Source organism: Lutra lutra, chromosome 11, assembly GCF_902655055.1.
Source record: "Lutra lutra chromosome 11, mLutLut1.2, whole genome shotgun sequence".
Lineage (NCBI taxonomy): Eukaryota > Metazoa > Chordata > Mammalia > Carnivora > Mustelidae > Lutra > Lutra lutra.
Window position 1 is genome coordinate 59,403,358 of NC_062288.1, and position 12,287 is coordinate 59,415,644.

The window sequence follows — 12,287 nt, forward strand, 5'->3', positions numbered from 1 at the left end:
CCCCTCCACTCCCAGTCGCTCCTGTCTCCTTTACAATAGTCCTAGGAGTTTTGAACTAGCTATGCTCAGCAGATGGTGGCTTCGGGAGTCCCAGGGAGTGGAGATGTTTCTGTCCACGTTTACCCTCCGGATCCTCCTATCCCCCCACCCCCACCCCAGGCGAGGTTAATGAGCGCCTTCTGATTGAACAGGGGAAGTGGACAGCTGGAGTGAGAAGAGAACTTTTGTCTTGCTTGAACCCCTTTCTTGGTCCACCACCCCCCAAGCCCACAGATGGGAAAACTGAGGCAGGGGAAGGAGAGAGAAGAGTAGGGAAAGAGAAAGGAGGAGAACAGAGGAAGAGATAGAAGAAGATTTAAAAAAAAAAAAAAGATGGTGATACACTTTCCTTTAGAATCTCAGAAATTGGGGCTTTGGAGGGGCGGAGTGCCAGGGCAGCCCTGGCCCCTGGGAACTAGAAGTTCCGAGGAGGGGCAGAGTAAGGCGAGTTTTAGGGGTAGCACAGCAGAGAAGGGGCCTGTCTTCTGCCTTTAGCAAAGTGGAGAGAGACCTTGCTGCCCCACTTGGCCCCAACACACTTGTTCAGAGTTGGGAAGGGGTCCGTTTTCTAATGGGTTCTATCGTACCTTTCCTGGAAGAAGACCTGAGAAGGAGCGTGGGGCTGCTCCCAAAGACATCTGGCACTACGGGACTCCCCCAGCCTTGTCTTGGAGGCTCCCCTTCTGTCCTCAGAGATTTTTGGGCGCTCCTAGTCACGAGCTATTTCAGGGCACTTTCAGTGACTTCTCCCTCTTCACCGCCAGAACCCCTGAAGCCCGTGGGCAGGATCTGGGGGAGAGCCGTGTGAGCCAAAGCTCTGCCAGCCCCAGTGCCCTGTGCTGGAGCACTCTCAACCGCTGCGTCCAGTCTCCGAGTGGGAACAGCACCTTTCCCCAGCTAGGAGCCTCTGGTCCTGCCTCATAGGGGCTGCGTTTCTCAGTCTCTCTTCACTCGCAAAACCTGTTTCCAGAGGAATTCGTTGCCTCTGAACGAATACCTTAAAATACGGGCAAGAAAAAGGAAAAAAGGCCACTCTTAGAACCGCTCCCCACCCTACATACCTGAAGTGCAGGCGAGGCCCAGGCAAATGGGAAAACGATTTCTTCTACGGATAGCCACCTGGAGGTCAAGCCGAGCTGTGGAGAGCTTAAGGCCACCTAGATGGGGAATGGGGATAAGAAAAAAAATCAACAAACATTTGGAGTCAGCCGCCAAGACAGGTCCTTAAAGAAAAAATATTAAGACATTTATCTCCTGCCCCTTGGGGAAGAAAAATCGCCAAGTTCTCTTGGTTTCCAGGAGGAAGGAGGCATCTGGGGATAGAGGGTAGGAAGAAGAAGATCCCCCAGGCTCAAGCTCTCCAGACAACTGGGGGGTGGGAGGAGGGAATATGTTTTTCAGTAGCTTGTAAAAAGACTTTGGAGCCCCTAGGATGTTAGCTCTCCAGGACAGGCAGTTGTAATAATGGCGAGAGAAGTGAGGCTTGTGAGTCGACCTTCACACTTTTAAAATGCAGTTATGGATTCTCTCATCAGTGTTAGAGCAAGGCACCAAGTTAAGAAAACAAAAGCCAAAACAACAATCAAAAAAAAAAAAAAATCTCACAGTCAGAAGCTTATTCAATTACCGAGTCCCGCAGCTCCTGCGGAACTCGCCGCCCGCCTTAAGCTCTCTTTTTCTTTTTGCGGAATTCCATTTGCATCCCCTCTGCCTGGGTGTCTCCCTGTCTCAGTGTGTGTGCCTCTCTGTCTGTTTTCACACTCTCCTCCCCATTCGAGCGAGGCCCACACCTGGCGCATCACTGCCGAGCCATTAGCTGCGGGTCTCCTTTCATCTTCGCTGTGGCAGACGTTTCTATTTATCCACTTGCGCTCGCCGAGTGGCGTCACCAGCGGTACTGTAATGACGATTGCAGCAGGAGGATGACAGCTTAGAAAGAAGAGGGCAATGGGGCTTCCTCCCAGAGGCGGTACGGCACAGAGGAGCGCTCGCATCACAAGGTGACCCCAGCTCCCCACCGCCACCACCGCCGTCACCGTCGACATCGCGCTCCGGCCGCTCCGCGCCCGCCCAGTCGCCCGGTCTCTCTTTCTCCCTCCCGCAGCCAAGATCTGTCGGACCGCTGGGGACCCGGGGAGACGGGGGCTAGGAGTCATTTGGGGCTTCCTCCCTCCCCCCTCCGGCGAGCCCCGGGATGGAGAGCCGAAAGGACATGGTTATGTTTCTGGACGCGGGTCAGCTTGGTACTCTGGTTGGCAAGAGGGTCTCCAATTTGTCCGAAGCCGTGGGCAGTCCGCTGCCTGAGCCGCCAGAGAAGATGGTGACCCGTGGTTGCCTGAGCCCGCGGGCCGGCCCTCCGGCCGCCCGGGAGCGCGGCGGGGGAGGCCTAGAGGAGGAGGCGGCCGACGGACTAGCAAGCAGCGCCGCGGGGCCGGGCGCCGAGCCGCGGGCAGCCGGGGCTGCGGTGCTCGGTCCCGGACCTCCGGCCCCTTCCGCCGACAGCCTCTCGGGTCAGGGGCAACCTAGCAGCTCGGACACCGAGTCGGATTTCTATGAAGAAATCGAGGTGAGCTGCACCCCGGACTGCGCCACGGGGAACGCCGAGTACCAGCACAGCAAAGGTAGCCACCGCGCCCCTTCTCTCCCCGGGCCTCCCACCGCGCCCACCTTGCACTTCGGCTCTGGAGGGGAGGAAGACCCTCCTTTTCCCCAGGGCAGGGTGGCTGGGGGGACCCACCTGAGAAACTCTCCCCTGATATCTGAGCCCTGGTGGGGGTCTCCTTCTGTGCTCTGGCATTGGCGGGACCAGGGTGACAGCTGTGCTTTGCGGGAGGAGGGAGACGCAAGCCCTGGGCTTGAGGGGGATTCAAAGTGCACCCCAACCCCCCAGAGTTTTGTGGCACTGCTTCAACTGCTCCGAGAAGACACCTTCCCCAGAGTGGGAGAGATCAAACGCAGGTCGGGGCAGTTTGTGGCTGGAGGGGTGTAAGGCTCAACCAGGCGCGGAAGCCCGGAGTCCATAAAGGACCGTAAAATCCCGGCGGACTCGGGCTGCCTGGGTGCTGCAGCCCTCCGACCAGTTTGCACGTTGGTCAGAGGTCCAAATTACCTTGTCACTTCCCGGGCTCGGTGGCGCCAGGTCGGAAATGGTCCCAATGATCTAATTGCCTTTGGTCTCCGGTTGCATTTGAAAAGGCAGAGCTCTGGCCCTCCCCCCTTCCCCTTTCCTCGCTAGTCCCAATTCTCCACCCAAAGGAAAAGGAGCTGCAGGGGGCAGGAGCCCCACCCTTCCTTGAGTTAGACCCAAAAGGAGGGGTGCTGTCACACTATTTTAACTGAAGAACCCCTTCCTGATGGGGGGCTAGTTTGTGGGGGAGGTGGCCAGGCAGGGAAGTCTCCCAGAGAGAGCTGGAAAGCTAGTAGGAGGGAAAGCCTACCAGCAGACACTCCTCCCCAAAGCTGTGGGGGTAGATGGGAAGACCCTGGTATGGAAGAAAAACCACCCCCTCACCTTGGCAGCCAACACCTAGCTGTGCACCCACATCCACTCATTACCCTCTTGTCCATTCAACCCAGATTCCCTAATCTCAAATATACCAAGGTAATATGATATTCATGCACACATTCCTATGCTGTCCCTACAACACATGCAACCTAGTACACATTCCCAACCTGCACTGGCAGCTTGGCACACACAAAAGCAAGGACTCAGTCTGTGTGCAGCATCCTACAATCTACTAAGACCCAGAGCTCACTACACTCCAGCACAAAGGTGCATCTCAACTTGCCTGTGAGATGGCATATCCTTGTCCATCCTGCCAAGGGTGGGCAGAAAGCTCAGAGGGGCTGCATCTGGTCTGTGGCTCAGGGCAGGTGGCTCCGGATGGCTGAGGTTTCTGTACCCAGCAGGCCTTAAGACAGAGGTCTCCCAAATAGCAGCCCAGCCTACGTTCGGGGCTGCTTTGTGCTCATCTGACTGATGAGCCTCTATCCCTCTCTTCCTGTGTTCTCAAAGTCCCTTGTGCCCCCGTGGAGGCAGAAACTGAGGCTACGGAGAGGAGGAGGGGGCCCTTTCTACCCCACCCTCCACACACACCCTGGGCCTACAGCCCCACATCAGCAGTGTTTTGTGTGTCTGTTGTGTGTTCTGTGTATGCATGTGTTCGGGGCTCCCTATGCAGGGCCCAGCTCAGAGACACTGGCCAGCAGTCCCAACAGCGGCAGCGAGGCCCCCAAGAGCAACAGCAGCGGCAGCTCACAGGGCACCCTGGCCTGCAGCGCCAGTGACCAGATGCGACGCTACCGCACCGCCTTCACCCGGGAGCAGATTGCCCGGCTGGAGAAGGAGTTCTACAGGGAGAACTATGTGTCCAGGCCGCGGAGATGCGAGCTGGCCGCTGCCCTAAACCTGCCGGAAACCACCATCAAGGTATGAGCTCTGGCGACAGGGAGAAAGGGTGCGCCCACTCAGCAGGAATACCGACTGTCCAGTCCCTAAGTCCCGAGCCAAGAATCAGGGTCTGGGGTCTCCCTGCCCACGTGGTTACTAGGCTGGGGGTGTCCAGGCCCGGTGCAGGCCCCAGGTGTGTGCGGATTTACCTTCCCGATAGTCCCTAGGCGGGAACTGCTAGCGTGCAGTTGACTCTGTCCCTTTTCTAGCCAAATAAACAGTGGGAATGGGGTGCCTTTACCGAGAGAGAGGGAGAGAGAGAGACTGGAAGAGGAGGTGTTTCTGGGGAACCGCTGCCTGCCGCCTCAGACCCGCCTGGTCCTTAGTCTATCCCACTATGTGCGCTCCCACGCCGGGCTTTGGCACCCCAGGGGTCCTGGCCGCGTGGCAGAGGGAAGGAGGGACACAGATTGAAGCCACCCCCTGAACCTCCCATAAGGGATTCCAGGAGGTGGTGGTGGTGGTGGTGGTGGTGGTGGTGGTGGTGGGATCTGCACCCCCACCCAGTGGGTCTCTGCCGCCGGCTCTTCCCTGCGCGCCCGGCATCGTCCCCTGCAGTTGGGCAGGACTTCTGGGCTCTGCGCCCCCGGCCGCGTGCAGCCGCCGAACCCGCTCCTCTCCCCCCAGGTGTGGTTCCAGAACCGGCGCATGAAGGACAAACGGCAGCGGCTGGCCATGACGTGGCCGCACCCGGCCGACCCCGCCTTCTACACGTACATGATGAGCCACGCGGCGGCCGCGGGCGGCCTGCCCTACCCCTTCCCGTCGCACCTGCCCCTGCCCTACTACTCGCCGGTGGGCTTGGGCGCCGCGTCCGCCGCATCCGCCGCCGCCTCGCCCTTCAGCGGCCCGCTGCGCCCGCTCGATACCTTCCGCGTGCTCTCGCAGCCCTACCCGCGGCCCGAACTGCTGTGCGCCTTCCGCCACCCGCCGCTCTACCCCGGCCCGGCTCACGGACTGGGCACGGCGGCCGGCGGCCCCTGCTCCTGCCTCGCCTGCCACAGCGGCCCGGCCAACGGGCTGGCGCCCCGCGCCGCCGCCACCTCGGACTTCACCTGTGCCTCCACCTCCCGCTCGGACTCCTTCCTCACCTTCGCGCCCTCGGTGCTCAGCAAGGCCTCCTCCGTCGCGCTGGACCAGAGGGAGGAGGTGCCCCTCACCAGATAAGGGGCCGCCCGCGGGCTGCGGGCTACAGGAAGCTCGTGGGGGGATCCCCGCGGGGACTCAGCCAGCGCCCCTCCCCGCCCCCAGGGCACCGAGGGGGAAAGAAGTGGGCCGAAAAGGACCAGAGGGGCTCAGCCTCGAGGATCGGGACGCCCGGGAAGCGGCCGTGGCTTGGCCGGCGAGTTTGGGGATCAGGAGTGGGGATGGGGACGCGGGGGCTGAGAGACCTTCCTCTGGGGCGGCCCCTCTTTGCCTTTTTTTCACCGGACCCATTACCCCTGACTGGGGTCGGGTCCGCGGCTCCAAAGCCAAACAAATTGAGTAGCAACAGCAACTGATATCCAGCCCCTTAGTACCTCCTCCCACCCGCCACCTCACCCCTGCCTCAACCGGGACCCCCCACCTGCATCCCCTAGGCCAAGTCCAAGCACTGGAAAGGAAATTGCTGTCTCTCTGAAAAATGCTGTGTATGCAGAGCAGATAGAGATTAATCTTTGCCAGCTTTTCCAAGGCATGGCAAGGGGCTGGTGGATGGCAATGCACCAGCCATCTAAGGGGAGAGAGTAAGAGAGGTGATTTACTGTGCCGGAGGATCCTGGCCTTCCCTTGGAACCTTGGGGCTCTCTTGCCTTCCTGGAACCTCAGTTACAAATTTTCTGGTTTTGGTCTACCAGCACCTGATCTCTACTCTCTCCTAGCTTCCTGATATCTCTCAGCTTGCAACTCTGCCTCTACTACTTCCATCCCACCCCCACTTTTTGTTTAACATGGGCAGAGAGCCTGCAGAAGCCTCAGGGCCTCTTGGCAGCTCCTCCCAAGTCTCTCTTCTCCCTGGGCCCAATACACACCCTGATTAGCAAGTGATGTGTGTGAGGAGGTTTTTTGAATGTTGAATGTATAATAATGATCACCATGCGATGGGCCGCAGAGCCCAGAGTTGAACTGTTTAACAAGGCGCCCAGGGAAGAGCTTAGGGAGCGGGGACCTCGCCTCCCTCCCTCAGTATCTGCCAGCAAATTAGAGGCTATTTCAAGCCTTTGCCTGTTCACCTTCTCTTCATCAAGAGCTTTCTGGCTTTCCCTTTGCAGTTGGCATTTTACATCCTTCTTCGTCTCATTTTTCTCCCAAGCATCCACTGGGGCTTGGCTTTCCGATACTAGCAGGAGCCTTTGGCCCCTTCTGGGGACCTTGTCTTTCCCCTTCACCGGGGTTTGCTTGGGAGCCACTCCCAAACTCTCACTCTCACACTCATTCTTGTAGCCAGTTTTTGAGGGATAGGAGAACGTGTACCCCCCATAACAAGCTTCACCCTGATTGGGAGGGACTGGTTCTTCCTGTAGGGAATGAATTTGGTTTGGTTTTCCTTTGAAGCCTGAAGAATTTGCTGTTACAATTTGTTAACCATACTGCAATAAAAGCTGGATATAATTCTCCCTTCAACATTTTAATGTCTTGGGAAGCAGGCAGTGCACTGACACTTTTTTGAATTGCTAGTTCAGCCACCATCCTGAGCTTGGGTAGAGAACCAAAAGATGGAGCCACAGATGGTCTCCCAAACTTATGCTGGGCATTAGCTGGCTCCAAACGGAGATTGCACAAAAGTGGAGAAGGCAGGCTCTGAGCTGCCCTGAGGTGCATGTTTTCTTAATTCTGTGCACACCAGGGGCCTTCTTAGGCAAACTGGCCCACCTCGGCTCAACCCTGCAATGGTTTCTTCTCCAGTTGCCCCAAGCCTTTGAGGAAAGGGGACCCTGGACTGTGATCCTGCTTCCATCTCAACCCCAGATGGAGGGGAACGAGGCAGCAGGGGCGGAGCTCCAAAACTATAGAGAGCTGGGATTGTGGGTCCAGCAGAGTCTGCACCTTAGGGTTTAGGGAGGGGAGGGAGGAGAATTCCTGGGTTGCGATGGTGTCTGAATCATCCTCCGTCTGAAAGTCCTCTCCAAGAACGGAATTCTGGCATCATCAGGGCAAGGGGACAAATGGTGCTCAAACAGCCATCTCATCCTCATCTTCTGTCCCCAAAGGAGAGCCACTGTGGCTGCCTCTGAGTCCGGAACAGGCAAGGGAGAGATGGGTGCAATGCCCGCTGGGAGCCCGGAATTGCATGGGCTTCAACGGTCTTCTGTCACTATATATCAGTGGGCAGATGGGGAATCCTTAATTAGCTTCCATCTCTCTTCGGGGTCCAGAGAAACTCTCCTGCACACAGTGGCCCCTGCCCTTCTAAGAAAAGCCTGGAGCTGAGGTTTCCAGCATCTTCCCACTCCTGCATCCCATCCTCCCTCCCTCCCCAGCTTTTCATAGCTACCTCTGCAGCCGGGAAGCTCCCAGTGCCAAACCCAGGCAAATTTCGCGGTTACTTCGTGGCAGGCTGAGATTGCTTGCGACAGGTAAATGGGCTGCGGGTTGCCGTAATGCCAGGCGTATTTTCAGTTAATAGGGAGGGAAAATGAGGTGTCTGCAGCGATATTGGAAAGTACAAGATCGATGATCCGGCCTCGTGTCCAATCAGCAGCCTTTAATTGACTGTATTTTCTGGGTAATTGAGCCTCTCTTCCTCCAAATTGAAGTGGAAGATATAACAATACATCTTGCCAGGAGGAATTACTCATTACTTCATAATGAAATTTCCCTTTTGCCAAGGTTTGCGGTTTGGTGCTGGGCACCACTTCTCACTTTCCCTTTTCCACCCCTGCCCCTAAAAACAGGATTTTCCCACCTGCACCCAGCAACCTCACCTGGCCTAATACCTACATTTTGGCAGAAGTTGGGGAGGGTGAGAGATGATAGTAAAGAAGGCACTGCCACTCCACAGCCTCAGTCTCCTTACCTGTAAAAGAAGGCTAAACCAAGTAACAGGGCTGGCATGGTTTATTATTCTTTCAACGTTCTAAGAGCTTCTACTTAGCTTTGCCCCATCTTGGTCCCATTTTGCAGGTGGTAAGACAGAGGTTCTGGGTCTCACACAGCTATTAGGGTCCTGTACAGCTATTAGGGTCCTGTGCAGCTATGAGCTTCAGGTTCCGGCTTCCCCTCCCTTTTCCTAGGCCTCTTTGGTTCCCCGAGTCCAGGGTCACCCCTTGGGAAGTCTGACACATCACTCCCGACTCACACTTTCCCTGGGCTCCTCAACACCATTGCGACCGGCGGCAGGGGCCTGGGAGAGCAGACCTGCCCTCAGCCACCGTCCACCCGGCTGGGCAAGACCAGCCGCCCCGCAGCCGGAGTGCACGCTCAGCGCCGGCCGTCGCCGCTTGTTAGCGTGTGATTGATTGCCTTATTAAAGTGTGTTCTTGTAAGTGTGACCAAACTGATTGCATTGCATATGTTTGGGATAATGTTCATTTTAAACAACAGGATAAAGAGGATGAGCTCGGCAGAGCCTCCGAAGACAAAATGATTCCGGCCAGTAGCTCCCTAACTCTGGCATTAAATTGCCCAGTTACATAGCAAATCACTTGGTTCCTCCACCCCTTGTCCCCGTTTTTTTTTTTTTTCTTTCCCTTCTAGCCTGCAATATGATCACATCCCCCAGTGTGGTCTGCCCCACAAATGGTTTGTCTACTAACAATATTGGCTCTATCTTCTCAGCTGCTCTAACCCTGCACCCTCACACCTCAGACACTGAGTCCTCCTGCACCCTCTCAGGCAGAGAGTGAAGTGATTCCGAATGCGCTCGCTCACCCTAGGCTTCCCAAAGGGTCACGGCCCTGAGGGATCGCTGCAAGTGCGAGTTTAGGTCCCCCACAGCTAGTCACGTGTCTCCCCACCCCCACCCAGCCTTTGCATGAAAGTTTAAAAGATTCTTTTGTTCCCCAGGTTTCTTGCGCTCGGTTGCCTCCATTATTCCCCAATTGAGGAAACACCCGCCGCCATATGTCGCCGGTAGGGCGTGGGTGTCTCGGCGGTGGGTTATTGAGGATGGCCTTCTCCAAGTGGGAAGAGCTTTTCCTTCTTAGCATCTTCTTCATGCACCATCACCCCAGTGTGAGAGAGGGAGTAGGAGTCAGTGAGTACAGGGAGGGAAAAGGAGGTGGGGCAAAAAAGGGGGGGATTTCTTCTAATTACTCCACCCCGACTAATCTTTGTAGCCAGGTTCTCTTTCTTTGCCTATTCCCTAAACAAAGAAATCCTCAGCCTTCCTTCACCCATTCCAGTCGACTTGCAGGGGAGCCAAACTGCGGGCAGATTGAACTTCCTATGGGACACCTTTGGGATATGCTGGAATTCTGATTTGTTTGAGATGATGATAGTCATCAGAACAAGTTAAAAACGATGCCACTCTTTGGGCTGTCATTTGTAAGTCCAATCGAGGGGATTCGTTTGCAAGACCCAGCTCAACGCATCTGGATAAGTGACTTGGTCCAAAGGGGAAATTTCTTCATCACTTAGCTTCTGCCTGGCCCTGCCAGGGCAGGCACACCGGACTGCATTAGGGGACAACCAAAGTGCAGTTCACCATGTGTGCCAGCTTGTAGGACCCCGAGATGTTGACCCTGAGTGGAAAAAAAAAAAAAAAAGCCAACCACAAAACGCATGCTGCCTTCTACAAAGCAAACGGAAACATAAAGTCCTTTCAAAAATCGCCTTCTCAGCAAATAAGTATGTGATATTCTGAGCAGGGGCAGGAGAGAGGGAGAGAGAAAGATTGCCACTTAAAAATAACATGAAAGCATTAAGTAATTATTTAAAACAAGGCTGTTTAGAAAAATATTTGTATTTATTGCAGCTGCTCAATTGGCCTCGTTAAAGTCGGCAAGCATTTAAATTGTGTTACAATCTCATTTAAATCCCGCTCCGTTCCAGCAGGCTGAAGAGCTTGAATAGACCAATCACTTCATAATGATGATGAATGAGAAATTAATTCAGATACAAGCAAGACAATTTAGGCCTTCATCTGTTTAAATAGCCTTCCAATATTATTCGCGATCGCGGGTCACAGATTGAATCAATTGTCCAATCTTGTGAAAGTCATATCCTTGCATCTTCATCGAGATTATTTATAGCGCAGTGAGGGCTGCTGAAAGGTATACGCTGTTAACAGGGACAATTACTTAAAGAGAAGCGTTTATAAAATGGAAAACAAATGCCGGGGTTAGTAACAAATGGGATCCAAAGCAGCCATTCCAATCTGGCTCCTCGAGGGAAGGGAGCGGGCGCGGCCCCTGGAGGATATGGGGCGCTCGGGTCTCGGCGTCTCGGCCTCCCCGCGGTCCAGGTGAGGCCGAGTTGGGTCGCTCCAGCCTGCGCCCTGGCTGCCGCACGGACCCGGGCCGGCCTAGCCCTCGCCCTCGCCCTCGGCCTCGCCCGCTTCAGGTCGGGCGGGAAACCGCAGCGTGGCCCTCGAAGCTCCGTGGCCCTCGAAGCTCCCCGCCCTGGCTGCGGTTCCCGCCCTCCCCGGCCCAAGCGGCTACTGGGTGCGGCCCGGGTCAGACACCCCGAGTCCCTGCGCCCCGCGGACCCCGACCCCTAAAGGCGTTCTACTTTGTGCCCCGAAGGGCTCGGTGTCGCCGGGAGAGGACCCGAACTGCCTTCGTCGCCGGCGTCCGCCGGCCTAGCGGTGCTCGCGGGGCGGGGGTAGCTGGGGGCTCCCGGACTCTGGGACCTCCTGAGCCGAAGGCGGGGCGGGGCCCCCATTTCCGCAGGGCCCCTCACCCTGGAGGTCCCGAGACGGGAAGTGCACTTGGGGTCACTTCGCGTCCTTCCGGGCCTGGGCCCCTTCCCGAACCGGCTTCTCTGGGTGCCCTCGGGCCTTTGAGCTGCGTCCAAGTTCTCCAAAGATGTGTCCTTTCCTCCCCCCATTGAAGTGCCCCTCCCCGCATCCGGATATAACCCCTTCCGATGAGGCCAGTCCTCCTTCGTCGTCCCCCTCCGGCAGGCGTCCGGGCGCCTCGTGAGAGCCCAGCGCAGCCGAGGCGGCCGTCACGACTTCGAGGCGACATGTGCCTCCCCGAGGTGTCTACCTCCCCTTCCTCAACAGAGTTAGGTAAAGACCCACAGCAAGGTGCGCGGGGAGGTGAGTTGATGTTTCCGGAATCGGTACAGACGCGCTGAGGTTTAACTGTGTGCGGCGTCTACACGGGCCCTGTCTGTGTGCGGGTCCAGGGAAGAGAGAACCTTTCTAGGCGGCGCTCTTTGGGGATGTAAGTGAGGTGGGTGGGAACAGAGAAGCAGGAAAGAGCATTCGATGTACCGAGCCTGGAGTAGGAGAGGAGAGAGAGAGACGGGGGCTCCCAGCGAACACAGAGCGGAGTCCATGCGGTACAGCACACGCGCCACTCCCATCCGCGTCGAGGTGTTTTTTTTCTTCCTCTGTATTTCTGTGTTTTGAAACAAAAGCCCAACTAATGGATTCCTGGCGCTCTGAGGACCCACTCCCGGGAGCGACTTTGATGTATTGCTGTCCAATTAGTGCCTTTAATTGGTGTCCTCAGGGACAGGCCGGCCCGGAGCTGGGACACAGCCTCTTCTCGCCTCTCCTGCACACTGGAAAGGTAAAATTTATAACGCACTGTAACAATCCCATGGGAGAGCGAGCGAGCGAGGGAGGCAGGGAAGGAAGGGAGAGGTACCACTCCGTCTTGCAAACCCCGGACCCTGCAGGCGCGGGAAGTCGTAGACAAGGGTCCAG

General features: G+C 56.5%; 1 protein-coding gene across 2 annotated transcripts; it reads left to right on the forward strand.

Annotated features, from left to right (window-relative positions):
- The first annotated feature begins 2,233 nt into the window (after positions 1-2,233).
- EVX1 (even-skipped homeobox 1) lies at positions 2,234-5,656 on the forward strand. 2 transcript variants are annotated; one of them, XM_047696103.1, is made up of 3 exons: positions 2,234-2,660; positions 4,221-4,468; positions 5,117-5,656. In XM_047696103.1, exons 1-3 carry the CDS (start codon positions 2,234-2,236, stop codon positions 5,654-5,656), a joined length of 1,215 nt encoding a protein of 404 aa, XP_047552059.1. The 2 variants fall into 2 exon arrangements, with proteins under 2 accessions (XP_047552059.1, XP_047552060.1); XM_047696104.1 differs by having other exon boundaries at positions 2,566-2,605; positions 4,249-4,468.
- Positions 5,657-12,287: the final 6,631 nt, after the last annotated feature.

Bases quoted from the DNA above. Each gene is read 5' to 3' on its own strand.
- EVX1 (XM_047696103.1), top strand. From the start codon at position 2,234: ATGGAGAGCCGAAAGGACATGGTTATGTTTCTGGACGCGGGTCAGCTT. The intron at 2,661-4,220 runs GTAGCCACCGCG...CTCCCTATGCAG, and splicing joins CGAGTACCAGCACAGCAAAG to GGCCCAGCTCAGAGACACTG. The intron at 4,469-5,116 runs GTATGAGCTCTG...CTCTCCCCCCAG, and splicing joins TGCCGGAAACCACCATCAAG to GTGTGGTTCCAGAACCGGCG.